This window comes from Propithecus coquereli, unplaced genomic scaffold, assembly GCF_000956105.1.
Source record: "Propithecus coquereli isolate 6110/MARCELLA unplaced genomic scaffold, Pcoq_1.0 Scaffold634, whole genome shotgun sequence".
Classification (NCBI taxonomy): domain Eukaryota; kingdom Metazoa; phylum Chordata; class Mammalia; order Primates; family Indriidae; genus Propithecus; species Propithecus coquereli.
In genome coordinates this window covers 149,908-169,322 of record NW_012152330.1, presented here as the reverse complement: position 1 = coordinate 169,322, position 19,415 = coordinate 149,908, and the positions used below count along the sequence as shown (strand labels likewise).

General features: G+C 63.4%; 1 protein-coding gene across 1 annotated transcript in view; it reads left to right on the top strand.

Annotated features, from left to right (window-relative positions):
* ADAMTS7 (ADAM metallopeptidase with thrombospondin type 1 motif, 7) overlaps nt 1-19,415 on the top strand; it is a 44,063-nt gene that overhangs the window by 10,485 nt on the left and 14,163 nt on the right. The window contains exons 4-11 of the mRNA XM_012659792.1: nt 1,088-1,253; nt 2,287-2,483; nt 7,197-7,280; nt 7,505-7,629; nt 8,749-8,898; nt 10,118-10,261; nt 18,369-18,513; nt 19,074-19,166. Of these exons, the coding sequence (XP_012515246.1) occupies nt 1,088-1,253; nt 2,287-2,483; nt 7,197-7,280; nt 7,505-7,629; nt 8,749-8,898; nt 10,118-10,261; nt 18,369-18,513; nt 19,074-19,166 (1,104 nt within the window). The remainder of the gene's footprint in view (nt 1-1,087; nt 1,254-2,286; nt 2,484-7,196; nt 7,281-7,504; nt 7,630-8,748; nt 8,899-10,117; nt 10,262-18,368; nt 18,514-19,073; nt 19,167-19,415) is intronic.

Here is a 19,415-nt window from a genome sequence, read left to right as displayed (position 1 = left end):
GTTAGGCCCTTCTTCTGCAGGACAGGACCCCTTGACCTTTAGCCGTTCTGCAGCGGGTCGTGAGAGCCCCTCCCAGCCCCCTGCCCGGGTCAGAGGTCGGGGAAAGCAGCCTCAGCCCCCCAGGCTGCCTGGCCCGAGGTGACGCTGGCTGCTGCTTGCGGCTGGTTGTGTGCGGGTCAGAGCAGCTCCTACCTGGCAGGACAGGCCCCTTCTGCTCCTGGTTGGGCGACCAGCCGTGCCCTCCCAGCTCTGTCAGACGGGGTGTGGGGGGGGGGGGCGTCTGCGTCCAAACTAGGTCTCCAGACCGCGGCGTGGATGCAGGGAGCACTCGAGGCTCCCTGCCCTGTGCGACCCAAGGGGCAGGATTGGTGCCGACGAGGGGAAGTCGGAGGGAGGTAACCCCTTCTTCCCCGTTGGAGCCCTGAGCTCCCTCAGGAGACGGTGGGCGCCCGAAGGCACTTCCCAAGGCCCCTCTCTTCCCTGGACTCTCTGACACCAGTGGGTGCCCGAGACATCCCTGCCAGCTTCCCTCCTCTGGCGGGCCCTAGGCCCAGGGAACAGGATGTCCTGATGGCTTTGGGCATCTCCGTGGCTTGGGTGTGGGCAGAGCTGCCTTTGGAGTGATTCACTGCTCGGGGAGACTGAGGGCAGGTCAGAGTGCTGGCCAGCCGCGGGGGCGCGGTGGCTGGAGATGGCGGGATGCAAAGGGGACGCAAAATAGCCCGGAGGCCTGGGCACGGGCTGCCTGCTCAGGACGGCTGCCCGGGACTCTGCGGATGAGGCCGTCTTGTCAGATTTGGACGCAGACCCATTTCTTGCTCCTGATGGGATGGGCGCGTGGAACAGATCCGGGGGGCGGTGGCTTCTGAGCTCCACTCGGAAGCCTTGGGCTGGGTGAAATGGCAGGAAGGACGCTCCGGGCAGAGGGTCAGGGCGAGCAGAGGCCCAGTGGGAGGAAAGCGCGTGTGCCTGGGATCCGTCGGGGTGGCCGGAGCAGTGTGGGCTCAGCTGCAGGAGGGGCCTGGGGAGGGGCGGAAAGAGCAGCCGCTGTCAGCCCTGCCTGCGTGGCCCGGTGCTTCTTCCCCAGAAAGGTGTGTTCCAGCTCTCCGGCGAGGACTACTTCATTGAGCCCCTGGACGGTGGCCCGGCCCGGCCCGGCCACGCCCAGCCCCACGTGGTGTACAAGCGCCAGGCCCCCGGGAGGCGGGCAGAGCGGGGTGACGCCAGCACTCCGGGCACCTGCGGGGTGCAAGGTACGCTCCTCTGATGCCAGTTCTGGAGCCGGGGATGGGCCTGGGGATATGAAAGGCCCTTTCCAGAAGCCTCTTTCGACATCCCCATGCTCAGCTCCCTTGTCCCAGAGGGATACAGAAAGACAGACTGACAGACACATCACCAGAGCCGGTGCCCTTAAATGTGCCACAAGCCTGTGTCCTCTGCCTGCCACGCGCGCCCAGACCTCCTCACCTGCCTCCCCCACTGCAGGGTTCCAGCTCTGCTCTGCCCCACCTTGGCCTGTGGCGCCTCTGCTACCCGCTCTTCCTTGAGTGCCCAGCCTGGCACAGCCATGCCCAGCCTGGCAGGGCCGTTGGCCAGGACCCCCTCCCCTCCCCAGCCTGCTCCCACCCAGGTAACTGGCCTCTGTGGCCGGGAGCTGGAGCCAGGTGCCCAGCGCTGCCTCTGCGGAGCGGCCATCGTGCCGGCCCGTCCGGCCTGAGGAGCTGCCGCCAAGGGCTGCCGGGTGGGGGGCTGCCAGGCCGGCACTCCCGCCTCAAGCTGCCGCAGCCCAGGGACTCTGCTTGCTGGAGCAGATGCCCGCGGAGGCGTGCTTCTTGGCCTCAGTTTCCAGCTTCACAGACGCGCTTCCTCTTCCGACCTGAGGCCGGCCTGGAGCAGAGGGCAAGATCCGGGCTGGACCTTGGCCAGCCTCCGGGCCGGGGATCGGACTGTGGGGCCTGCCTATGCTGGGCTGCACCAGCCCCAGTCGGGGGAACGACGCGGGGAGACGGGCCGTGTCCTGACGCGGACGTGGCACTTCGCTGTGTTTACAGCCTCCATTTCATTTGCCCCCGGGTCACCCTGGGAGTCAGATCAGCTTATTCCTGTTTACAGTTAGGCAATCCCAGGATCAGAGAAGAAAATCCAGGCGAGGGCCACGCGTCCGGGGCGGCCCCGGAGGGGAATCCAGGCTCCTGGCCTCCGACCCGGTGCAGTTCCTCCCGCCCCAGAGGGAGCGCGCCGTGGCGTGGTCCACTGGTACTGACCCCTCCTGCCCGGGGCCCACAGCGTCCCTGGAGCCGGAGTCTCGCCGGGAGCGTTGGGAGCAGCGGCAGCAGTGGCGGCGGCAGCGGTCGAGGCGGCTACACCAGCGCTCGGTCAGCAAAGAGAAGTGGGTGGAGACCCTGGTGGTAGCTGACGCCAAGATGGTGGAGTACCACGGGCAGCCACACGTGGAGCGCTACGTGCTGACCATCATGAACATGGTGAGGCTGCGGCCGGCGGCCGGCCACGGGCGGGTGGCGGGGGATGGCAGGGGAGGGTGATGGGGGGCACGGCGGGTGGGTGCAGGGCAGGAAGGCTGTTAGGCTGGACCCCAGACCCGGGCCCACACCCCAAGCAGGAAGGAGGGTCTCCAAGCTTCTGAGTCCAGGAAGGGGTAGGGGCCGGGCTGGGGTTTCTAGGAGAGCCTGGGCAGAGGGCCGCTGTGGGGACGGCACAGGGCGTCGTGCCACCCCGCTGGCTCAGCCGGTGTTTGGAGGGGGAGGAGGAGGGGAGCCCGAGGCAGCCGGGACCCTGTGCCTGCCTAGGGAGCTCATAGCTAGTTGGTCCATTCGTGCTACCCTGAACAAACAGCCTCCTCCTTTGCGTCAGAAGCTGCGCTAGATGCTCAAGACACAGACGCCCAGCCAGACAGCCCCTGTCTGAGACATCAGCGCACGTCAGCGTCGGCAGGGTCTGTGTGGCCTGCAGTCCGCTAGCCCTGACCTAGACAAGCCACTCTCCCGTCTGAGCCTCAGCCTGCTCGTTTGGGATCCAGGCATGGCGGCGGTACCCTGGGAGGTTGGCAACCTGCGCTTGACCCCCCGTGACCGTTGAGATAGCAGAGGCTTCAGAGGGTGAACGACTTGCCCAGCTCACACGAGGCAGGGCAGAGCCGATGGGAGCCCGGGGCCCGTGTCCCAGCTGGGGCGCCGCGCCCCACTGGAGCTGCTGCAGAGCCAGCTCCCTGCTCCTGCCCTGGGGGTGCAGGTGGGGGCCGCAGGCTGCCAGACTACGTCCTGTCCCGCAGCTCCCTGGGCCAAGAGCTCTGTGCCCCTGGCGTTCCCAGCAGGCCGCCTGCTGGGCAGGCCACCACCCACCGTCTGTCTCCTGGGCTGGGGGTTGGGGCAGGGTGAGGGCGTGTGTTCTGCGGCGGGATGGCGTCTGAGGGTGTCCTGTGTGCTGCTTGTCCCCAGGCCAGCACCTCACCTCCGCAGCCCTGGGCTAGTGCTCCCTGACTTTGCCACCCGCACTGGCTCCCTGCTCCATGCGGAATAGAAATCACAGCCTCCTGCCTGGTATTCGAGGCCTTGAAGGTCCAGCTCAAGCCTCTCTGTTCAGCCTCGGCTGCCCAGGGAGCGGAACTGCTTGCGGCCGGGCTTAGGGGGGCGATCGCTGGGCCGCAGGCCCTGAGGTTCTCTCCTTCCCAGTCTCAGCGCCGGTGCTGACTGGCTCACTGCACCTCACTGTCCTTGACTGTCCCTGTGGTCAGGTCCTGGGCAGAGTAAGACCCCCCCAGCCCCACAGGCCCCCCACGACTGGCCCTGACGGGGCTCAGGCATTTTGCTCCAGGGCCTGGCCCCTCCCTGCATCCTTGTCCAGGCCCCTGTTCACGCTGCAAGCCTCATCCTAGGGGAGGGCAGGCCTGGCTCTCACGTCAGCAGCCCCGATAACACCGGGCTTTCCTGAGCCGGCAAGTCTGGCTCGACCAGGACAGAGTGGAGACGTCTGGCCTCCCGGTGCAGACACCGTGGGGAGGTGCAGGCACAGGGATCCCATGAGCCAGCCCGACTTGAGGCCCTGGTGGGTTAGCGCTGGTGCCCGGCGAATACCTAGCGCTTGTCCAGTGCTCCACACCGACCACCTCAGCCAAGCCTCATCTCCACTTTAGAGCAGAGGGAACAAAGATTCAGAGAGGCCAAGCCACTTGCTTAAGGTCACACAGCTAGTAAGTGGCAGAGCTGAGACTGGAGCTCGGGTCTCTCTGCCTCCTCCATGTCCCTCAGCCGTCCCCAAGAGGAGCAGCGGTGGCCGTGGTGGCCGGGGTGGGGGGAGGGGCAGAGGATGGGAGAGCAGGGCAGTGGGAGCGGGGAGAAGTTACCCCTTTTCCCTCCGGAGCAGATGTTCTCTCACTTGCTTAGCGGCCGCTCTGCACCTGGGCTGAGGCGGTGGGTGTGAGGGAACGCGGCCCTGCACTTGGGAAGCCGTCTCATTGTAGCGTTTCTCAAAGAACATTCCAGGGAGTCCTTGTTCCAAAGGATGCTCACAGAGTCCCGCGGAAAAAGAAGCTGCTGTTGAGTGAGTTCAGCCACACAAGGTTTAAAAAGTAAAAGAAGCTTTTTTGCTACAGGACTTCTCAGAGCCTTCAAAGCTAATGTGCATTGAGAATCTCCAAGCAGATAGGTAGCATTTTCCAAATTTCGAAAGCCGTGAAACGTGGGTTCTGATCCCAGCGCTACCCTTTTCCTGAGTCTCAGTGGCTTCATCTGTAAAATGAAGACAATCTTGCCTGCCTTTAAGTAAGGAGATTGAGTGAGATAGTGCTTTGACGCTCCCAGCACAGGGACTGGCCCTGCTGGGCTGGACCAGTGTTTGCTGCTGCTGTTGAGACGGCTGCGGCCGCACCTGACCTCCTGCCCCACCGCCGCCTTCAGGACAGTCTCACCCTGTCCCAGGGCCTCCTGCGGCCCCCAGTTGTCTGACCCGGATCCGAGTCCTGGAGCGCAGGCGGGTCTGTCCCCAGCATAGCAAGGCAGGTCTCGCTCTACCCCAGTTTTGCCCCCAAGTTTGCGCTTCCTTCCTGAGGTCACAGGCCCGTTTTGAGCAGCCCCTGCTACTGTCAGCTCACTGGCGGCTTGCGGTCACCTGTGACCTCGAGATCTCGGCTTCACAAAGACTGCCCGCCCCTGGCTTGCTCTCCAAGCCTGCACCAGCGCAGGGCTCAACTTCCGTAGGTGGCGTCTGTCGAGTTAACACACCCACACCGATCTTAGGCCGTTAACAAATGCCCCTTGGTTGAGTTCATCAGCTAGTTAAGACGCTGCCTCCGTGTTTCTTGGAGGGCAGCAAGAAGGCTGTGCACGTGGAGGGTGGGCTCGGTGGTGCCCTCAGCCCTGACTCGGGGTGGGCGAGGGTCGGGCGTCGGGCAGGTCTCAGCAGACCCTCCAGGGCCTCGACTCCTCGGGGGCCTTGGCTGGGCACTGATGCCAAGTTCACCCGTCTGTGGCCCAGCAAAGACTTGCTCTTTTGATCCGACTTTTCCCACTTTCCACCGTGTCTTTTAAATGAGATAATGCGTTGCAAATACTGGGCAAGTAAGTGCCCACGACTCGTCCATTCATCCAACACGTGTTTCTGGAGTGCCGTCCTGTGCCAGGAACTAGACAGTCCCCGGGGCTTCCAGAGGGCGTCCACACAGACACGGCCCCCGTCCTCACTGAGCTGCGTCCGGCAGGGAGATGGACGTTAGCGGAAGCGTCACCGTGGCGGCCGTGAAGGTGCCGCGGAGGGAAGTGCGAGGAAGGACCCATGCGTGGTGCTCCGCAGTGTGGGGCGGAGCAGAGGGGACTCTGCGAGGCTGGAGAGCTGGCGGGCGCTGGCGGGAGCCTAGGGCATAACTTGGGAAGACGAGGGCAAAGAGGTTCCCGGCCGGGAGCACAGCGCCCGGCGGTAGGAAGAATCGCGGGATTCTGCAAGAAGGACAGAGTGGCTGGAGCCGGGCGCGAGGAGGTGTGGAGGGCGAGGGGGGCCGGAGAAGAAGGCAGGAGCCGGACCAGAGGGGCTGTTGGGCAGGCCGGGACGTTTGTCCTTCCCCCGTGGACAGGGGAGAGCCGCTGCTCCTTCGAGCAAAGGCGGCTTGTCGTTGGGTCTGCACCTCAAAGGCACATGGCTGAACCGCGAGGCCGCAGGTGGCCGGAGAAGCCGCCGAGTGTGGGGACCCTCGGAGGAGACCTCGACAGCTGGCCGGACAAGAGGCCGCGTGGGTCGGACTGGGCAGTGGTGTAGGAGATGGAGGAGAGGGGGGTCCGGTCGTCTGTGCAGGGAAGGGGCTCTGAGCAGGGAGGTGACGGTGGCCACGTGGCGTCTCTGTGCACCTTCGTGCGTCTGATCTGGCTCTGAAAGTGCGGCCCGTCCCCATCGCCAGGGGCTTCGTGCCCTCTTGAGAGTGTTCGCTTTGTCCTGTCTGAGCATTATTTTTCCCGATGCGGTTCTGGAAGCCACCTCACAGCCGGTCTGTCCTGCCGCCTCTGCCCTCTGGGAACCTGACAGCTGCCCGCAGCCCTGGGCTGGCCTCTGTTTCCTTCTGGGGGAGTGTTAAGGAGACGGCAGCTCTCCCCATGCGTTCCCCTGCCCCTCGGCCACCTTCCTCTCTGCCGGGCTCAGCCCCCGACAGATGCGCACACCTGCCCCTTGGCCGCGTGGCTGTCAGCCCCAGGGAGGGCGGGGGCAGCAGTGGGGAGACTCCAGTGCTGGGTGCCGGCCCCACCAGGCTCCAGGCTCTACCTGGGTCTCGCGCCTCACTCCTGGGACCCTGGTCCTGGCACCGCCCGGGCAAGAGGGAGCTGCCAGGCTGACCCACCCAGGGCACTGAGCTGGGCCGAGAAGCCAGCACGGGGAGGGCTGAGCTGCCGTTGGCTGTGCTGGGTGGGGGGTTGGTGCTCGGAAGCAGGTGCCAGCCCGGCGCTCGGGTGCTCAGGATGGCCTGGGGCTGGGAGGGGCCTGGGACGCTTCGTTGCCCCAGGTCCTGCCGCTGCTGGGTTGGGGCAGCGTGCGTGCAGGTGTGGGGACACCACGCGTGGTGAGCGTGCAGCCGTGTGCACCTGTGTCGACACCCTTGCGTGTGAACGTGGGTGTGTGTTCCCCAGGTGGGCTCGGGCTGGGCTTTGGCCGCCCACATCCTACGTCCTGGTCACAGCCTGACCCCGTCTCTCGGGCAGGTGGCCGGCCTGTTCCACGATCCCAGCATTGGGAACCCCATCCACATCACCATCGTGCGCCTGGTCCTGCTGGAGGACGAGGAGGTGAGAGGTCACGTGGCTCCGTGCTGCCCCCGGCAACAGGCGCCTGCTGCCGGGGCCTCCTGCCCATTGGCCGGAGGCACAGCGATGGCCTCCTGGGCCTGGACTGTGCCTTCTGTACCCCCGGTCCCTGCCTGCCTCTGTCCCCTGCCTTTGCGTGGGGAGGAGTGGGGCCTGCCCCTCTCGGAGCTCAGGGGAGGCGTGAGCGCGGCTTTCTCCGCCCGCAGGAGGACCTGAAGATCACGCACCACGCGGACAACACCCTGCGGAGCTTCTGCAAGTGGCAGAAAAGCATCAACATGAAGGGGGACGCCCACCCCCTGCACCACGACACGGCCGTGCTGCTCACCAGGTGCCGCCGTGGGGGGGCCGCTCCGGGGAGAAGCTCTGGGAGGGGACACGGAGAGCTCTGCTCCCCAGGAGAGTTTGCGCACCTTTGGTACGACGCCCTGCATCCCATCGGCACTCGGGGAGGGGCGTCTTTTTTTTTGAGACAGAGTCTCCCTCTGTTGCCCGAGCTAGAGTGCCGTGGCATCAGTCTAGCTCACAGCAACCTCAGACTCCTGGGCTCAAGCGATCCTCCTGCCTCAGCCTCCCGAGTAGCTGGGACTACAGGCATGTGCCACCATGCCCGGCTAATTTTTTCTACATATTTTTAGTTGTCCGATTAATTTCTTTCTATTTTTAGTAGAGACGGGATCTCGCTCTTGCTCAGGCTGGTTTCGAACTCCTGAGCTCAAACTATCCGCCACTTCGGCCTTCCAGAGAGCTAGGATTACAGGCGTGAGCCACCGCGCCCGGCCGGGGTGTCTTTTTATTTTGAAATAATTGTGGCTTCTCACACAGTTGTCAGAAATAATCCAGGGGCTCCGTACACCTTCCCCCCACTCCTCCCATGGTGACATCTTGCGTGACCACAGCAGTGTCCCCGCCAGGACGCTGGTGTCGATGCCATCACAGACGTGCTCAGATTTTAGCAGCTGCCCCTGCACGCGTGTGCACACGCTCGGTTCCGTGCAAGTCTGTCACCTGTAGGTCCACACGTCCACGCCGTGGTCTGGATGCAGAGCGGCGGCAGTAGAGGGACATCTGTGCTGCCTGTGACAGCTGCAGCCACCCCCCTCCCCCATCTCTGCAGCCACACGTCTGTTTGTCCACGGGCCGTGGTTTGAACTCCAGGTGGAGTCGGTTTCCGCTGCTGGGCCCCAGCGGTGCTGTCGGGGCGGCAGCCAGCCCTGTTCTGTGCACACGCCTGTAACCAACACTATTCTGTGCACATGCCTGCTTCCCAGGGCCCACGTAGGGGTCCCGTGTCTTGTGTGCCTCCAGATGCGGCGTGCTGGCCTGGCGTCAGGGAGCGCAGGAGGTGATGTCCTTCTCACGCGGGGCCAGCGGGGCCTTCTCTGGCCTCCCCCGTGGGCCCGGTGCGGGGCCAGGTCAGCCTGAAGGCCCCGTCTCTCCGCCTGTGCAGGAAGGACCTGTGCGTGGCCATGAACCGGCCCTGCGAGACCCTGGGCCTGTCGCACGTGGCGGGCATGTGCCAGCCCCACCGCAGCTGCAGCGTCAGCGAGGACACGGGCCTGCCGCTGGCCTTCACCGTGGCCCACGAGCTCGGGCACAGGTACCGGCCGCCCTCAGCACTGGGCGCACGGGGCAGCCCGCCCACGGGTCGCGGAATCCGGGGAAAGGAGGCCGGGGAGGGGGTCCCGACTCGGTCTGGCCACACGCTGTCTGCTCGGTCCCCACCCCACGCAGGCCTGCCTGGGCGTCTCTGGGGCTGGCCAGGCGTGGAGGGGCAGGATGGGCCAGAAGGTCACGGCACGTCTCTGGCTGTTTCTCCCCATCGCCCTTGGTGCCCATGTTTTCACTCTCGGTCCCTACCTGATCCCTATTCCTGCTTGCTCTGTGACCCGGGGCCAGTGCCCTGTCCTCTCTGGGCCTCTGTACTTCCTGTAGATCGAGGAGGTTGGATTCGGTGACGTCCGAAGCTCCCGCCCTCTGACTCTGCTGCCCGAGCTCTCGTGCTGGGCACGGCCCATGCCCTCAGCCACCCGTGCCCAGGCTGTGTAGCTGGCACGTGGCAGCACCTTGGGTTGCCCGGCAAGCCAGCGAGAGCAGGCCCGCAGAGCTCTGCTGCTCAGAGGTGTTAGGCTCCTCCATTCAGATGTCTGGGTCCCCCGGGTGGTGGCCGGACCTGCAGGGCCTTGAAGCTGCTTGTGGCAGTAGAAAAGTTTGCTTTGCCGCAGTTCTGCCCTTTCTGGCTGTGTTACCCCTGCTAGTTCCTTAGACTCTCTGAGCCTCTCTGGGGATAAAAGCGAAGCCTGAGATAGTGTTTCTGAAAGCGCTTAGCATGGTGCCTGGAACATGCTAGAATTTTTCCGGTGTCCTTCCCGAGGATGATCTCTTGAGTCTTCTCTGTGAGGCCCCAGTTCAGACCCCTCAACTCCAGTGCGCAGCCTGGGGATGAGGACCAGGGCGTGGGGCCGCCTGTCGGACTGTCCTCCAGCCAGTGAGGCTGCAGGGCCGTGCTGGGCCCTGCTCCTGCCGCCTTCCCCTTGCCGGCCAGCCCCGGGCGGAGCAGGGCTGCGCGGGGTCCCTGGCCCTCGTTCTGGCTCAGCTGGTGCCCCTGGAAGAGCAGCCCTGGGGTACTCGCTGCCATCCCCACGTTTTCCGTTAAGGAAACTGAGGCCCAGAGAGGGAGCACGACTTTCTCAAGGCCACAGCCGTCGGGTGGCAGAGCCAGCTCTGGGACCTGAGCCTGGCACCCGTGGGTCTCTGGGGGAGGGGCAGGCTGAGGCCTTCCGCGCTCACCCGCCCCTGGGGCCTGTGCTCTCACGCAGTTTTGGCATTCAGCATGACGGCAGCGGCAATGAGTGTGAGCCCGTTGGGAAACGGCCTTTCGTCATGTCTCCACAGCTCCTGTACGACGCCGCGCCCCTCACCTGGTCCCGCTGCAGCCGCGAGTACATCACCAGGTTCCTCGAGTAAGTCCCATCTGGCCCTGGGCGCCGGGCCTGTCCGTGCGGTCGAGGACGCAGGGAGACGCGGTGTCGCCGCAGTGCCGGGTGGGGGAGGCCTGCGGAAGATGTGGGGCTGGGGTCCCCCGAGTCCTGCTGGGGGACACCTGAGCTCAGTCCGGGAGGATGAGCAGGAGTCGCAGGTGTGTGGGGGGGAGGAGACAGGCGTTCCTGCTGGAGGAAGGCCGAGCAGAGGCCTGGGGCATGTGGGGACGGGGTAGTTCTCAGGGAACGGCGGGAGGTGCCCAGGCCGCGTAGGCAGCGAAGCCAGAGGAGGCGCAGGCCGGCCGCGTGGTCCAGTGAGCAGCAGGGAAACAAAGTCGCTAAAGGAACTGAACTATAAAGCTTTTTCCTTTCTTTTCATGTTTTCTTAATTTGTTGTGGTGTTTTTTACTTGCTATTTAATGCTGTTCTACGTGAGAAAATTATTCTCACGCCTGTAATCCCAGCACTCTGGGAGGCCGAGGCGGGAGGACTGCTCGAGGCCAGGAGTTTGAGACCAGCCTGAGCAAGAGCGAGACCCCGTCTCTACTCAACATAGAAAGAAATTATCTGGACAACTAAAAACATAGAAAAAATGAGCTGGGCATGGTGGCGCATGCCTGTAGTCCCAGCTATTTGGGAGGCTGAGGCAGGAGGATCACTTGAGCCCGGGAATCGGAGCCTGCGGTGGGCTGTGATTGCGCCATTGCACTCCAGCCTGGGCAACAGAGCAAGACTCTGTCTCAGACAAAACAAAGCAAAAACAACCGCACTGGCTTCGTCTCACTCCTTGACACGTGTACATTCTGCCGACGCCGTCTCTCTCCAGCTTACTGATGGGGAAGGACAGACGGAGAGGGACTGGAGACACGGGGTGCCCTCTCCCCACTCCTGTCCCACCACAATCCGTGTCGGGGTTGCTCCTGCAGGGAGGGAACATGGACAACAGGGGGCGATAGGGCTCCCTGGCTGCTGCCTTCTTTCCGCCTTTGAACCAAGTTCTGTTCGAGTGGAGAGTGTGGCCTCTGGGTCTGGCGCGGCCGCGACCCTCACGCAGGAGCAGACACGACAGCCTAACTTCCTGCGTTGAGTCTCACGCTGTAGGCTCTGCCTGGGGGGCCAACTGAGCGCTAGACGCAGATGAGGTGGCGAGGAATGGTGGACACGGACACCGCATGTGTCGCTTACGCACACGCGTGTCCCGCCAGACCTCGCTTCCAAAGCACGAGGCCAAAGATACCAGGAATTCAAGGCGGCGACCGCAGGGCGTGAAATCCCCTCCCCCGCCCTCTCCGCCCTCCGCTGCTGTTCTCCTGGCGGCCACTGTTAACCTTAACTCTTGTAGCTTTTTCTGAATATTTACTTTCCTGTTTCCAAAAAGCGTTCCTGGACTGTTACTTCTTGTTTCGGTTGAGGTATCACCCGGAAGGTTGGGATTCAGCGCTCGCGTCACGTCCTGCACAAATGTTTGCTTCTCCCCATCCCAGGAAAGTGTTAACACATTTCGATTAACTGCGTTGTCTTCGTTATTATGATCGTGTAAATCTTTACTGACGAGCCAGATGCTGTAACAAGAGGACGTCTCTTTTTAAGAACGAGTCTATGTACTTGGTTTTCTTTGCCTCTGAGTCTCCCGTATCCCCTGACAGCTCTGTAAAAGGTCTCTTCACCCAGTTTTCCAGAAGGTCATCTCGGCCAGGTCATCCAACAGCTCCCTCTTTCCTGGAGCTCACCCCCCTCCCTGTCCTCCATGTTATACCGGACGCTTCCGACGCCCGCCCTGAGGTGGTCACGCGGGTTCTTGCTGTTTCCTGGAGCCCATGCAACTGTTTTGGGGAGGGTACCTTTTGGTTTTTTATTTGTTTCGGTGGAGCGCGCCCTCAGGTAGGTTTCTGAGAAAGAATGCGGAGAGGTAGATGGTTCGCTTGTCTGAAAGCTCTTTACTCTTTCCTCACGTCTGACTGATGGCTCGATTTGATGTCATATTCTAGGTTAGAAGTCATTTTCCCTCAGAATGTCGAAGGAGTATTTCCGACGTCTCCTAGTTTCCAACACTGCTATGGAGACGTCCTGCACCGTTCAGATTCCCAAGCCTGCGAATGTGGCCTTTTAAAAAATCTAGAAGTTTTTAGGATTCTCTCCCTTCCTTCCTTCCTTCCTTTCTGTGATTTTAAATTTCGCAATTATGTGCCTTGGTCTATTTTAATTTGGGGGGCCACTCGTTTGACCCTTTTAATCTAGAAACTCATGTCCTTCAGTTCTTAGAAATGTTCTTGTGTTATTTATTTGGTAACTTTCTATTTTCTTTTTCTGGAACCCTTAATAGTCAAGCTGTTCTCTCATTTTCCTATTTTACTCTTTTTCATCTATTGTCTGGGAGGCATCTAATTTATCTTTACAACCCTCCTATTAATTTTTTTTTTTATTTTTTACTTTTTTTTTTTTTTTTTTTTTGAGACCGAATCTCACTGTGTTGCCCGGGCTAGAGTGAGTCCCGTGGCGTCAGCCTAGCTCACAGCAACCTCACACTCCTGGGCTCAAGCGATCCTCCTGCCTCAGCCTCCCGAGTAGCTGGGACTACAGGCATGCGCCACCATGCCCGGCTAATTTTTTCTATATATTTTTAGTTATCCAATTAATTTCTTTCTAATTTTAGTAGAGACGGGGTCTCGCTCTTGCTCAGGCTGGTTTCGAACTCCTGAGCTCAAACAATCCGCCCGCCTCGGCCTCCCAGAGAGCTAGGATTACAGGCGTGAGCCACTGCACCTGGCCTTTATTTTTACTTTTAATTTCTTTAACTGTCTTATTCACTAAATGCAAGTTGAGTATCCCAGATGCAACGTGCTTGGGCCCAGAAGTGTTTCAGATTTTGGACTTTTTTGGATTTTCGAATATTTGCGTTATAGGTTCAATATACCAAATCCGAAAATCCAAAATCTGAAATGCTTCGATGGGCATTTCCTTTCAGCACCGCGCTGGCGCTCAGGAAGTTTAGTTTTTGGATTTTCAGATCTGAGATGGTCGACCTGTACTCCTTTTCATCGTCCTGGTCTTGTTTCGCTGTACGGTATTTTATCTTTCTGAGGCTACCACTTATATGGGTTTTATCTTTTTCTTCCGCTCCCTGAAACGTTTTTCTTTCCTTTGGGATATTTTCTAAAAATCTTCCTTTCGTGTTAAAGGTTTCCTTAAAACGTCTTGGCTGTGTTTTTCCTATGGGAAGGAGACACAGAGAGGCCGGCTGGGAGGTCTGCGGACTTGGGCAGGACGTTTGCTGGGATAGGGCTGTTGGGAGATCCCAAACGTCAGTATCTGAGGTCGTTTTCTGAGTGACTCGGTTTCCCCAGAGAGGAATCCTCTACTCTTTTCCTGGGACAGCGTCAGTCTGGCTGCAGCACTTGGGCATCCTGATGGGGCAGGGGCTTGACGGGTATCTCAGCCTTCCCTGTGGAGACCTGTGCTTGTCCCTCTTTCTCTGTAGGCCCCTCCGCCTCAGGCCATCGTCGGTGTCCGGTGTTCCCAGGCCAGACCCTCCTGGGTCACCCTCTCTGGAGAGTGACCCTTGGCCCGCACTGGGTCGGAAGGGGGCCGTTGCCTCTCAGGGCTGGGGAGGGGTCTAGGGTCTGCTCGGTTCTCACAGACTTCCACCAGCCTCTGTCTTCAGCCCGCTGGCCCCCGGCCCCTAGGGCCTCCTGGGACAGTAATTCCTGGGCCTGTCCACGGTTCTGCTCTGGTGGTCCCTCCCTGCAGGCACGTGGCCGTCTCCTGCTTTCCAGCCTCCAGAATTTTGCCGACATCTTCTGTTTGCCGTAATTGCTTCTCCCTTAGCCTTTGCCTTGTGGGTTTGTGCCTTGTTTGTTCCTCACTGTCGTCGTGGTGGGTTTTGGGAGGGAGCAGAGATAAATCCGTTCGCCATGTTTTCTAGAAGCCCACGCGCCGCGGGGTGTGAGCAGGGACGGGACCAGGTCCACTGGGGACACAGAGCAAGGACGAGGCCTCCAGTGGGAGAGGGTGACGGGGTGGGAGGGGGCTTGGAAGCAGAGAAGAGTTTCGCTTGGTGGCTGGGAACTGGGCTCGGGCCCCAGCTTCTCCCCATCATCCCGTCAGCCTCACAGATGGGGAGGGTGATGTGACCGCCTTATGATCTGATACGAGATTAAATGAGAAATCGCGGGAGGGTCAGCGCAGTGCCTGCCGCACGGTGCGGTTTTGGTGCACGGTACCTGTTATTGTTTGCACGCTACCGCGTGAGGTGTGTACGGACTAGAACCGGGGAAGTGGCCTGAGGGTGGAGAGGAGGGTGTGTCTCCTCCCCCAGAGAGGGGCGGAGGCTCGGGGAGTGGCTGGAAAATCAGCATCGTGGCCACCCCCAGGGGCTGTTCCCAGCTGCCCCCACTCAGGGTGCCACCCAGCGCCCTGGCTCCGGGACAGACGGACAGATGAGTCTCTGTCCTCGTCGGCTGCTGGAATGTGTGAGGGCCTTGGCTCGGGGCCTGGGCGAGGGTGGAGGGCAGGCTGAGAGCCCAGCGTGGGGCCTCCCAGAGCCTTGGCACAAGGAAGAGCCAGACGGAGGCAGAAACAAGAGATTTGTGCCCCACCGGTCGAGGGGCGCGCGGGAGGGAGGGCGACTTCTCCCCAAGGTCGTGCCGTGTCCGCCTCTCCATCCTGGGGGTCGGGCAGCAGGGTGACCCCAGGGCCCGGGAGCAGGTGCAAGGCAGGGTGTGGACAGTGGCGCCAGCCTGTCTCCCTGCCCCCCGCGCCTTTGCTGGGGGTGGGACAGGACAGAGAGGACAGGCCCCGCAAAGCAGGCTGGGGACAGAATGCGTGAGAGTCACAGAAGGTGCCAAATGTGGGGGTCGGCAGCGTTTCTGGGCTTAGGGGAGTCTCAGGCAGCCGCAGACCCCTCGACACCTCACTGGACTCGACACCCCCAGCTCCCTGCAAACAGGCCTGGACAGGGCCGAGTGCAAACTCTTGGCCGTGCTGTGTCCACGGCTCTGTGGGGGTGTGATGGGGAGGGACAGATGTGATGCCTGTCCCCAAGGCCCTCGGCACCGGGGGGGACAGACGTGTGACAGTCTGGGGCAGTGAGCAGACAGCCCTTGCGGGAGGGCCGTGGAGCGGGCACCCACCTCTCCTGGGGGCGGGACAGTGTCTCGGAGAGGGAGCGTCGGAGCTGCCTCCAGAGGCCCGGGAGCATCTGGGGGGAAGGTGCCGTGGGGGGCAGGGCCTGGCCACGCCGGGGCGTGGGGATGCGGGGTGGGCGGTGGGGCTGGAGCCAGTCCCGGGAGGCTGCCAACTCGAAGACCCCTTCTGGGCTGAAGTGCTTTACGGGAGGGGAGGTCACAGCGTTTCATGGGTCTTAACTCGGACGGGGGTCGTGGGGGCCCCTGCTCTGCTGCCCTGGCTGCTGGGGCTCCCGCAGGGAGAGAGGCAGGCCCTTCGCCTCACCCCGTGGTCCGGCAACACCACAACCAGAAGCCGGGGCTGGGGGGCAGTGAGGGGGGCACTCGGTGTGTCCCACGGTGGGGGCAGCTCTTTGCCGTCTTGAGGAGAGAGTGAGTCACCTACCGTGTGCCGTGACCTCTGTGGGACGGCCCAGCCCCACTGCAGTTAGCGAGGAGGGGCCAGAGGGGAAGGGCCGACCGCCTGGGGACCCGGGCCAGTGTCGGCAGCGCGAGGACCTGGCGGCGAGCCAGCAGAGGAAGGAAGGGCCGGCTGCCGGCTGGCTGTGTGATGTTTGCAAGTGGACACTGCTATTTATACCCTGGCTGGGAGGCAGCTTCTTGCATGTGAGTGCATGAAGGCCCAGAGAGGGTGGGGGGTGGCCCGAGGCCACGTGGCATCCACAGCCAGGTGGAGAGTGGAACTTGGGTTTCCGATGCCCCAGATGGCACCTGGACCCGGATGTGGCCCTGATCCGCTCTGGTCCTGTGCCCCCCAACTTCTCACACCCACAGGGGGGCTGATAGGGGATTGTCACTCCGGCTGCCCAGCAGCAGGCCCACAGGAGCCACTCGTGACATGAGTCAGCACCGGGTCCCAGCTGCGAAGCGGGGTGTGTGGGGCTGGGGCCATCAGACCCCTCAGGCTGCAGGTCTGGGGAGCCCCCTGGCTGGGTCTGGGTCAGAGGGGAGGGTGAGCCCCAGTCCGTGTCCTCGAGTCACGGCACGCTGGAGGGAAGGAGGGAGCCCAGGGCCCGGCTGTCCCCCGACCCCCCGCTGACGCTCTGCCTGGGTGCAGCCCAGGGAGCCCAGGGCCCGGGAGCACTCGGACACGCCCCCCGGCTGCCCGGTCCCGGCTACCACGCACTTGAGCTGGTATTTGGGGTGAAGCGTTTGAGGCTGGGCTCGCGGTTGGATGGGAGGCAGCCCAGCGGGCAGACGCGGCGTAGCCTGGGCCTGGCTTCAGATCCCGGCCATCACTTTCCCCTCGTGTGACCCAGGGCAGGTGACATACTGCTCTGGGCCCTGCGTGTGCAGGGAGGTGGTGATACAGTCTTCCGCCCAGCATGTGAGGAGCAGGCCCGGCCTGGCCTGTGGTCGTCCGGGGCGTGGGGGCCACGCCCAGCGGCTGTTTGGCCCCACCCACGTTAGAGGGATCCACTTCCAGCCAGCACAGGGGTCCGGGTGACTCCAGGAGGACACCCTAGAGTCTGTCACCTGGGCTTTGTCTCCGCAGCTCTGGGAGCCGGGCGCCTGTCACTGGCCAGGGGACTTGGGAGACCACACGGAACACCCACCCACTCTGGCTCTCCCAGCTGCCACCCTCCGAGACCTCTGAGTCCTGGACTCCAGGACCGCAGGGCCTGGCCTACTCCCAGCCTGTCCCCACCCTGCCGCCAGCAGCACTGGCCTCGTTCCTGGACCCTCACCTTCTCCCAGCCTCTCCCCGTCCGGTGGTGTCTCCTCTCCCCGCTAGACCCCCCCGTGCCCTTCTCTGTGCCTCCCCTGTCCCTGCGTGCCCCCGCCACGAGTGTGTGCTCCTCCCGGCCCCCTGGGCTGCCGCCAGCTGCCCTCGGGCCTCCCAGACTGGGGAACTGGAGGGTTTGTGCCGCCCTCCCCTGCCCAGCCAGGGCCCCAAGTCCCGAAGGTCCTGCCTCCCTCTTGCTTCTGCCCAAGTCCCTGCCGCCTGAGTTGTCCCCAACCCTGACTGTCTGCCTGGCTCAATTCTCTGCAGCCGCCACTGCCCCCAGAAGGCCCCCAGACCCTCCAGTATCCTCCAGGACAGCTGGTCAGCCAGGGCACGCACGCTCCTCAGTACTGCCACAGTGGGGCTTGCCCAGGGCCCGGCACGGGCAGCAGGATGAGCCCTGGCCCCGGAGGGTGCACAGCGGGGGCAGTGGCAGAGGCAGGGACGAGCCAGGCCCTCTGTCCTCCGTGCTCCCTGCCCCGTGGTGGCGTCCGAGCTGCCTTGTCTTCGCGGCGCCACGCCAGCCGCAGTTTGTGGTGGACATAGACCGTGCCCGCTTGTGTCCGCCCGGGTCCGCCCGGTCCCCACCCTGCCAGGGAGCTCTGGCTAGCGGAGAACAGGAGTAGCGGGGGCGTGGGGGCAGGGCCAGCCCAGGGCGGGGCAGGGCGTGGGCACGGCCGCCCCTGGGCGCTCCCGGGGCAGCAGGGCCTGTCCTTCCGCAGACGGCCCTGGGTTTCTGCCCTGGTGGGGCCGGGCGCTCCCTGCGTGTCAGCTGTGATGTGATGCTCTCCAGATCCTTCTCCGCCTGGCTCCGGGGTCCGGGCTGGGGGCGGGGGCTGCCGGGACTCAGAGCAGGGCCAGTGAGGCCTTCCCAGGGAAAGGCCCTTGGGCTGCGTCTCAAGGACGAGGACAGAGGCTTCATCAGTGGCGCGGGAGGGGCGGGTGGAGCGGCAGCTTGTGCGCAGGCCTGGCGCCAGAGAGTGGGGACCGGTTCGGCCAGGTTGGAGGGCCCGGGAGGTGAGATGGGGCCCGAGGGCCTCTGCTACCGGCTAGGGGCTGGAGGGCCGGCCGGGCCGAGTGGGGAGGCTGCCGTTCTCTTACGAGTGCTCGCTCTGGCCCTGAGGCCTCCCGTGGGTCTCTCAGGCTGTGCCTTGCCCCTCCTCCCGTCCCACCCCTGCAGCCGTGGCTGGGGCTTGTGCCTGGACGACGCCCCTGCCAAGGATGTCATCGACTTCCCCGCGGTGCCGCCCGGCGTCCTCTACGACGTGAGCCACCAGTGCCGCCTGCAGTATGGGGCCTACTCCGCCTTCTGCGATGACATGGATGTGAGTGGGCACCCAGAGCGCCGAGGCTCACGGGCCTGCGGTGCCAGCCTGGGAGGAACCCGCCTGGCTGGGCGCGGCCCCCACATGGCACCTCGAGACACGGGGTGGCCTGCAGGAGAGGCCGGGTGGGCGGTCGAGACCCAGGTCTGGATTCTGGCTTTGCCAGCTGGGGCTGTGGCGAGTCCCTTCTCCTCACCGGACCTGGCTCCCAGAGGGGAAGTCCCGGCGTTGCCGGGGGGTCCCAGAGCAGGTCGCCCAAGTGACCCTAACGGGGGTCTCTCCAGAGGAGTGGGGGGCCCGGGAGAGGTGTGGGCAGCTGGGGACCACTCTGAGCTGCAGACCTGTGTCTTGGGGCCCAGCGCGGGACCCCCCACAGCCCCCACGGTCTGGAAGGAGGGGCGGGAAGTGGGAGCAGACACAGAATAAGCGGGGCCTTTGGGGGTGCTCACGTCTGCAGACCCCACCATGTCGGGGGCATCCGGCAACTCCTGGGACGGGGCGGCGGTTGGGGGGGTGGCCCTGGGGAGGGGTGAGGGTGTGGCCGTGCCCTCCCCTCACAGGACGTGTGCCACACTCTCTGGTGCTCCGTGGGGACCACCTGTCACTCCAAGCTGGACGCAGCCGTGGACGGCACCAGGTGTGGGGAGAGCAAGGTAGGGACGTCCCCAGCCCCCGCCGTGGGGGGGAGAGGCCAGACCTCCTGCTGTGTCTGTGCCTGGGTCGGGGGTCGGCTCAGCTTACGGCCTTGCCTGGGCACGCGGCAGACCCAGCTCCCTGCGGCCTGAGCCGCCTCCTACAAAACGGAGGCTCTGGGGTGGGGGCTCCACCCACGATTCCCCAGGGAGCCCCCGCCCGGAGTCTGCACGGGGCTCTACTTCCTTCCTTGCCCAGACCTCCAAGTG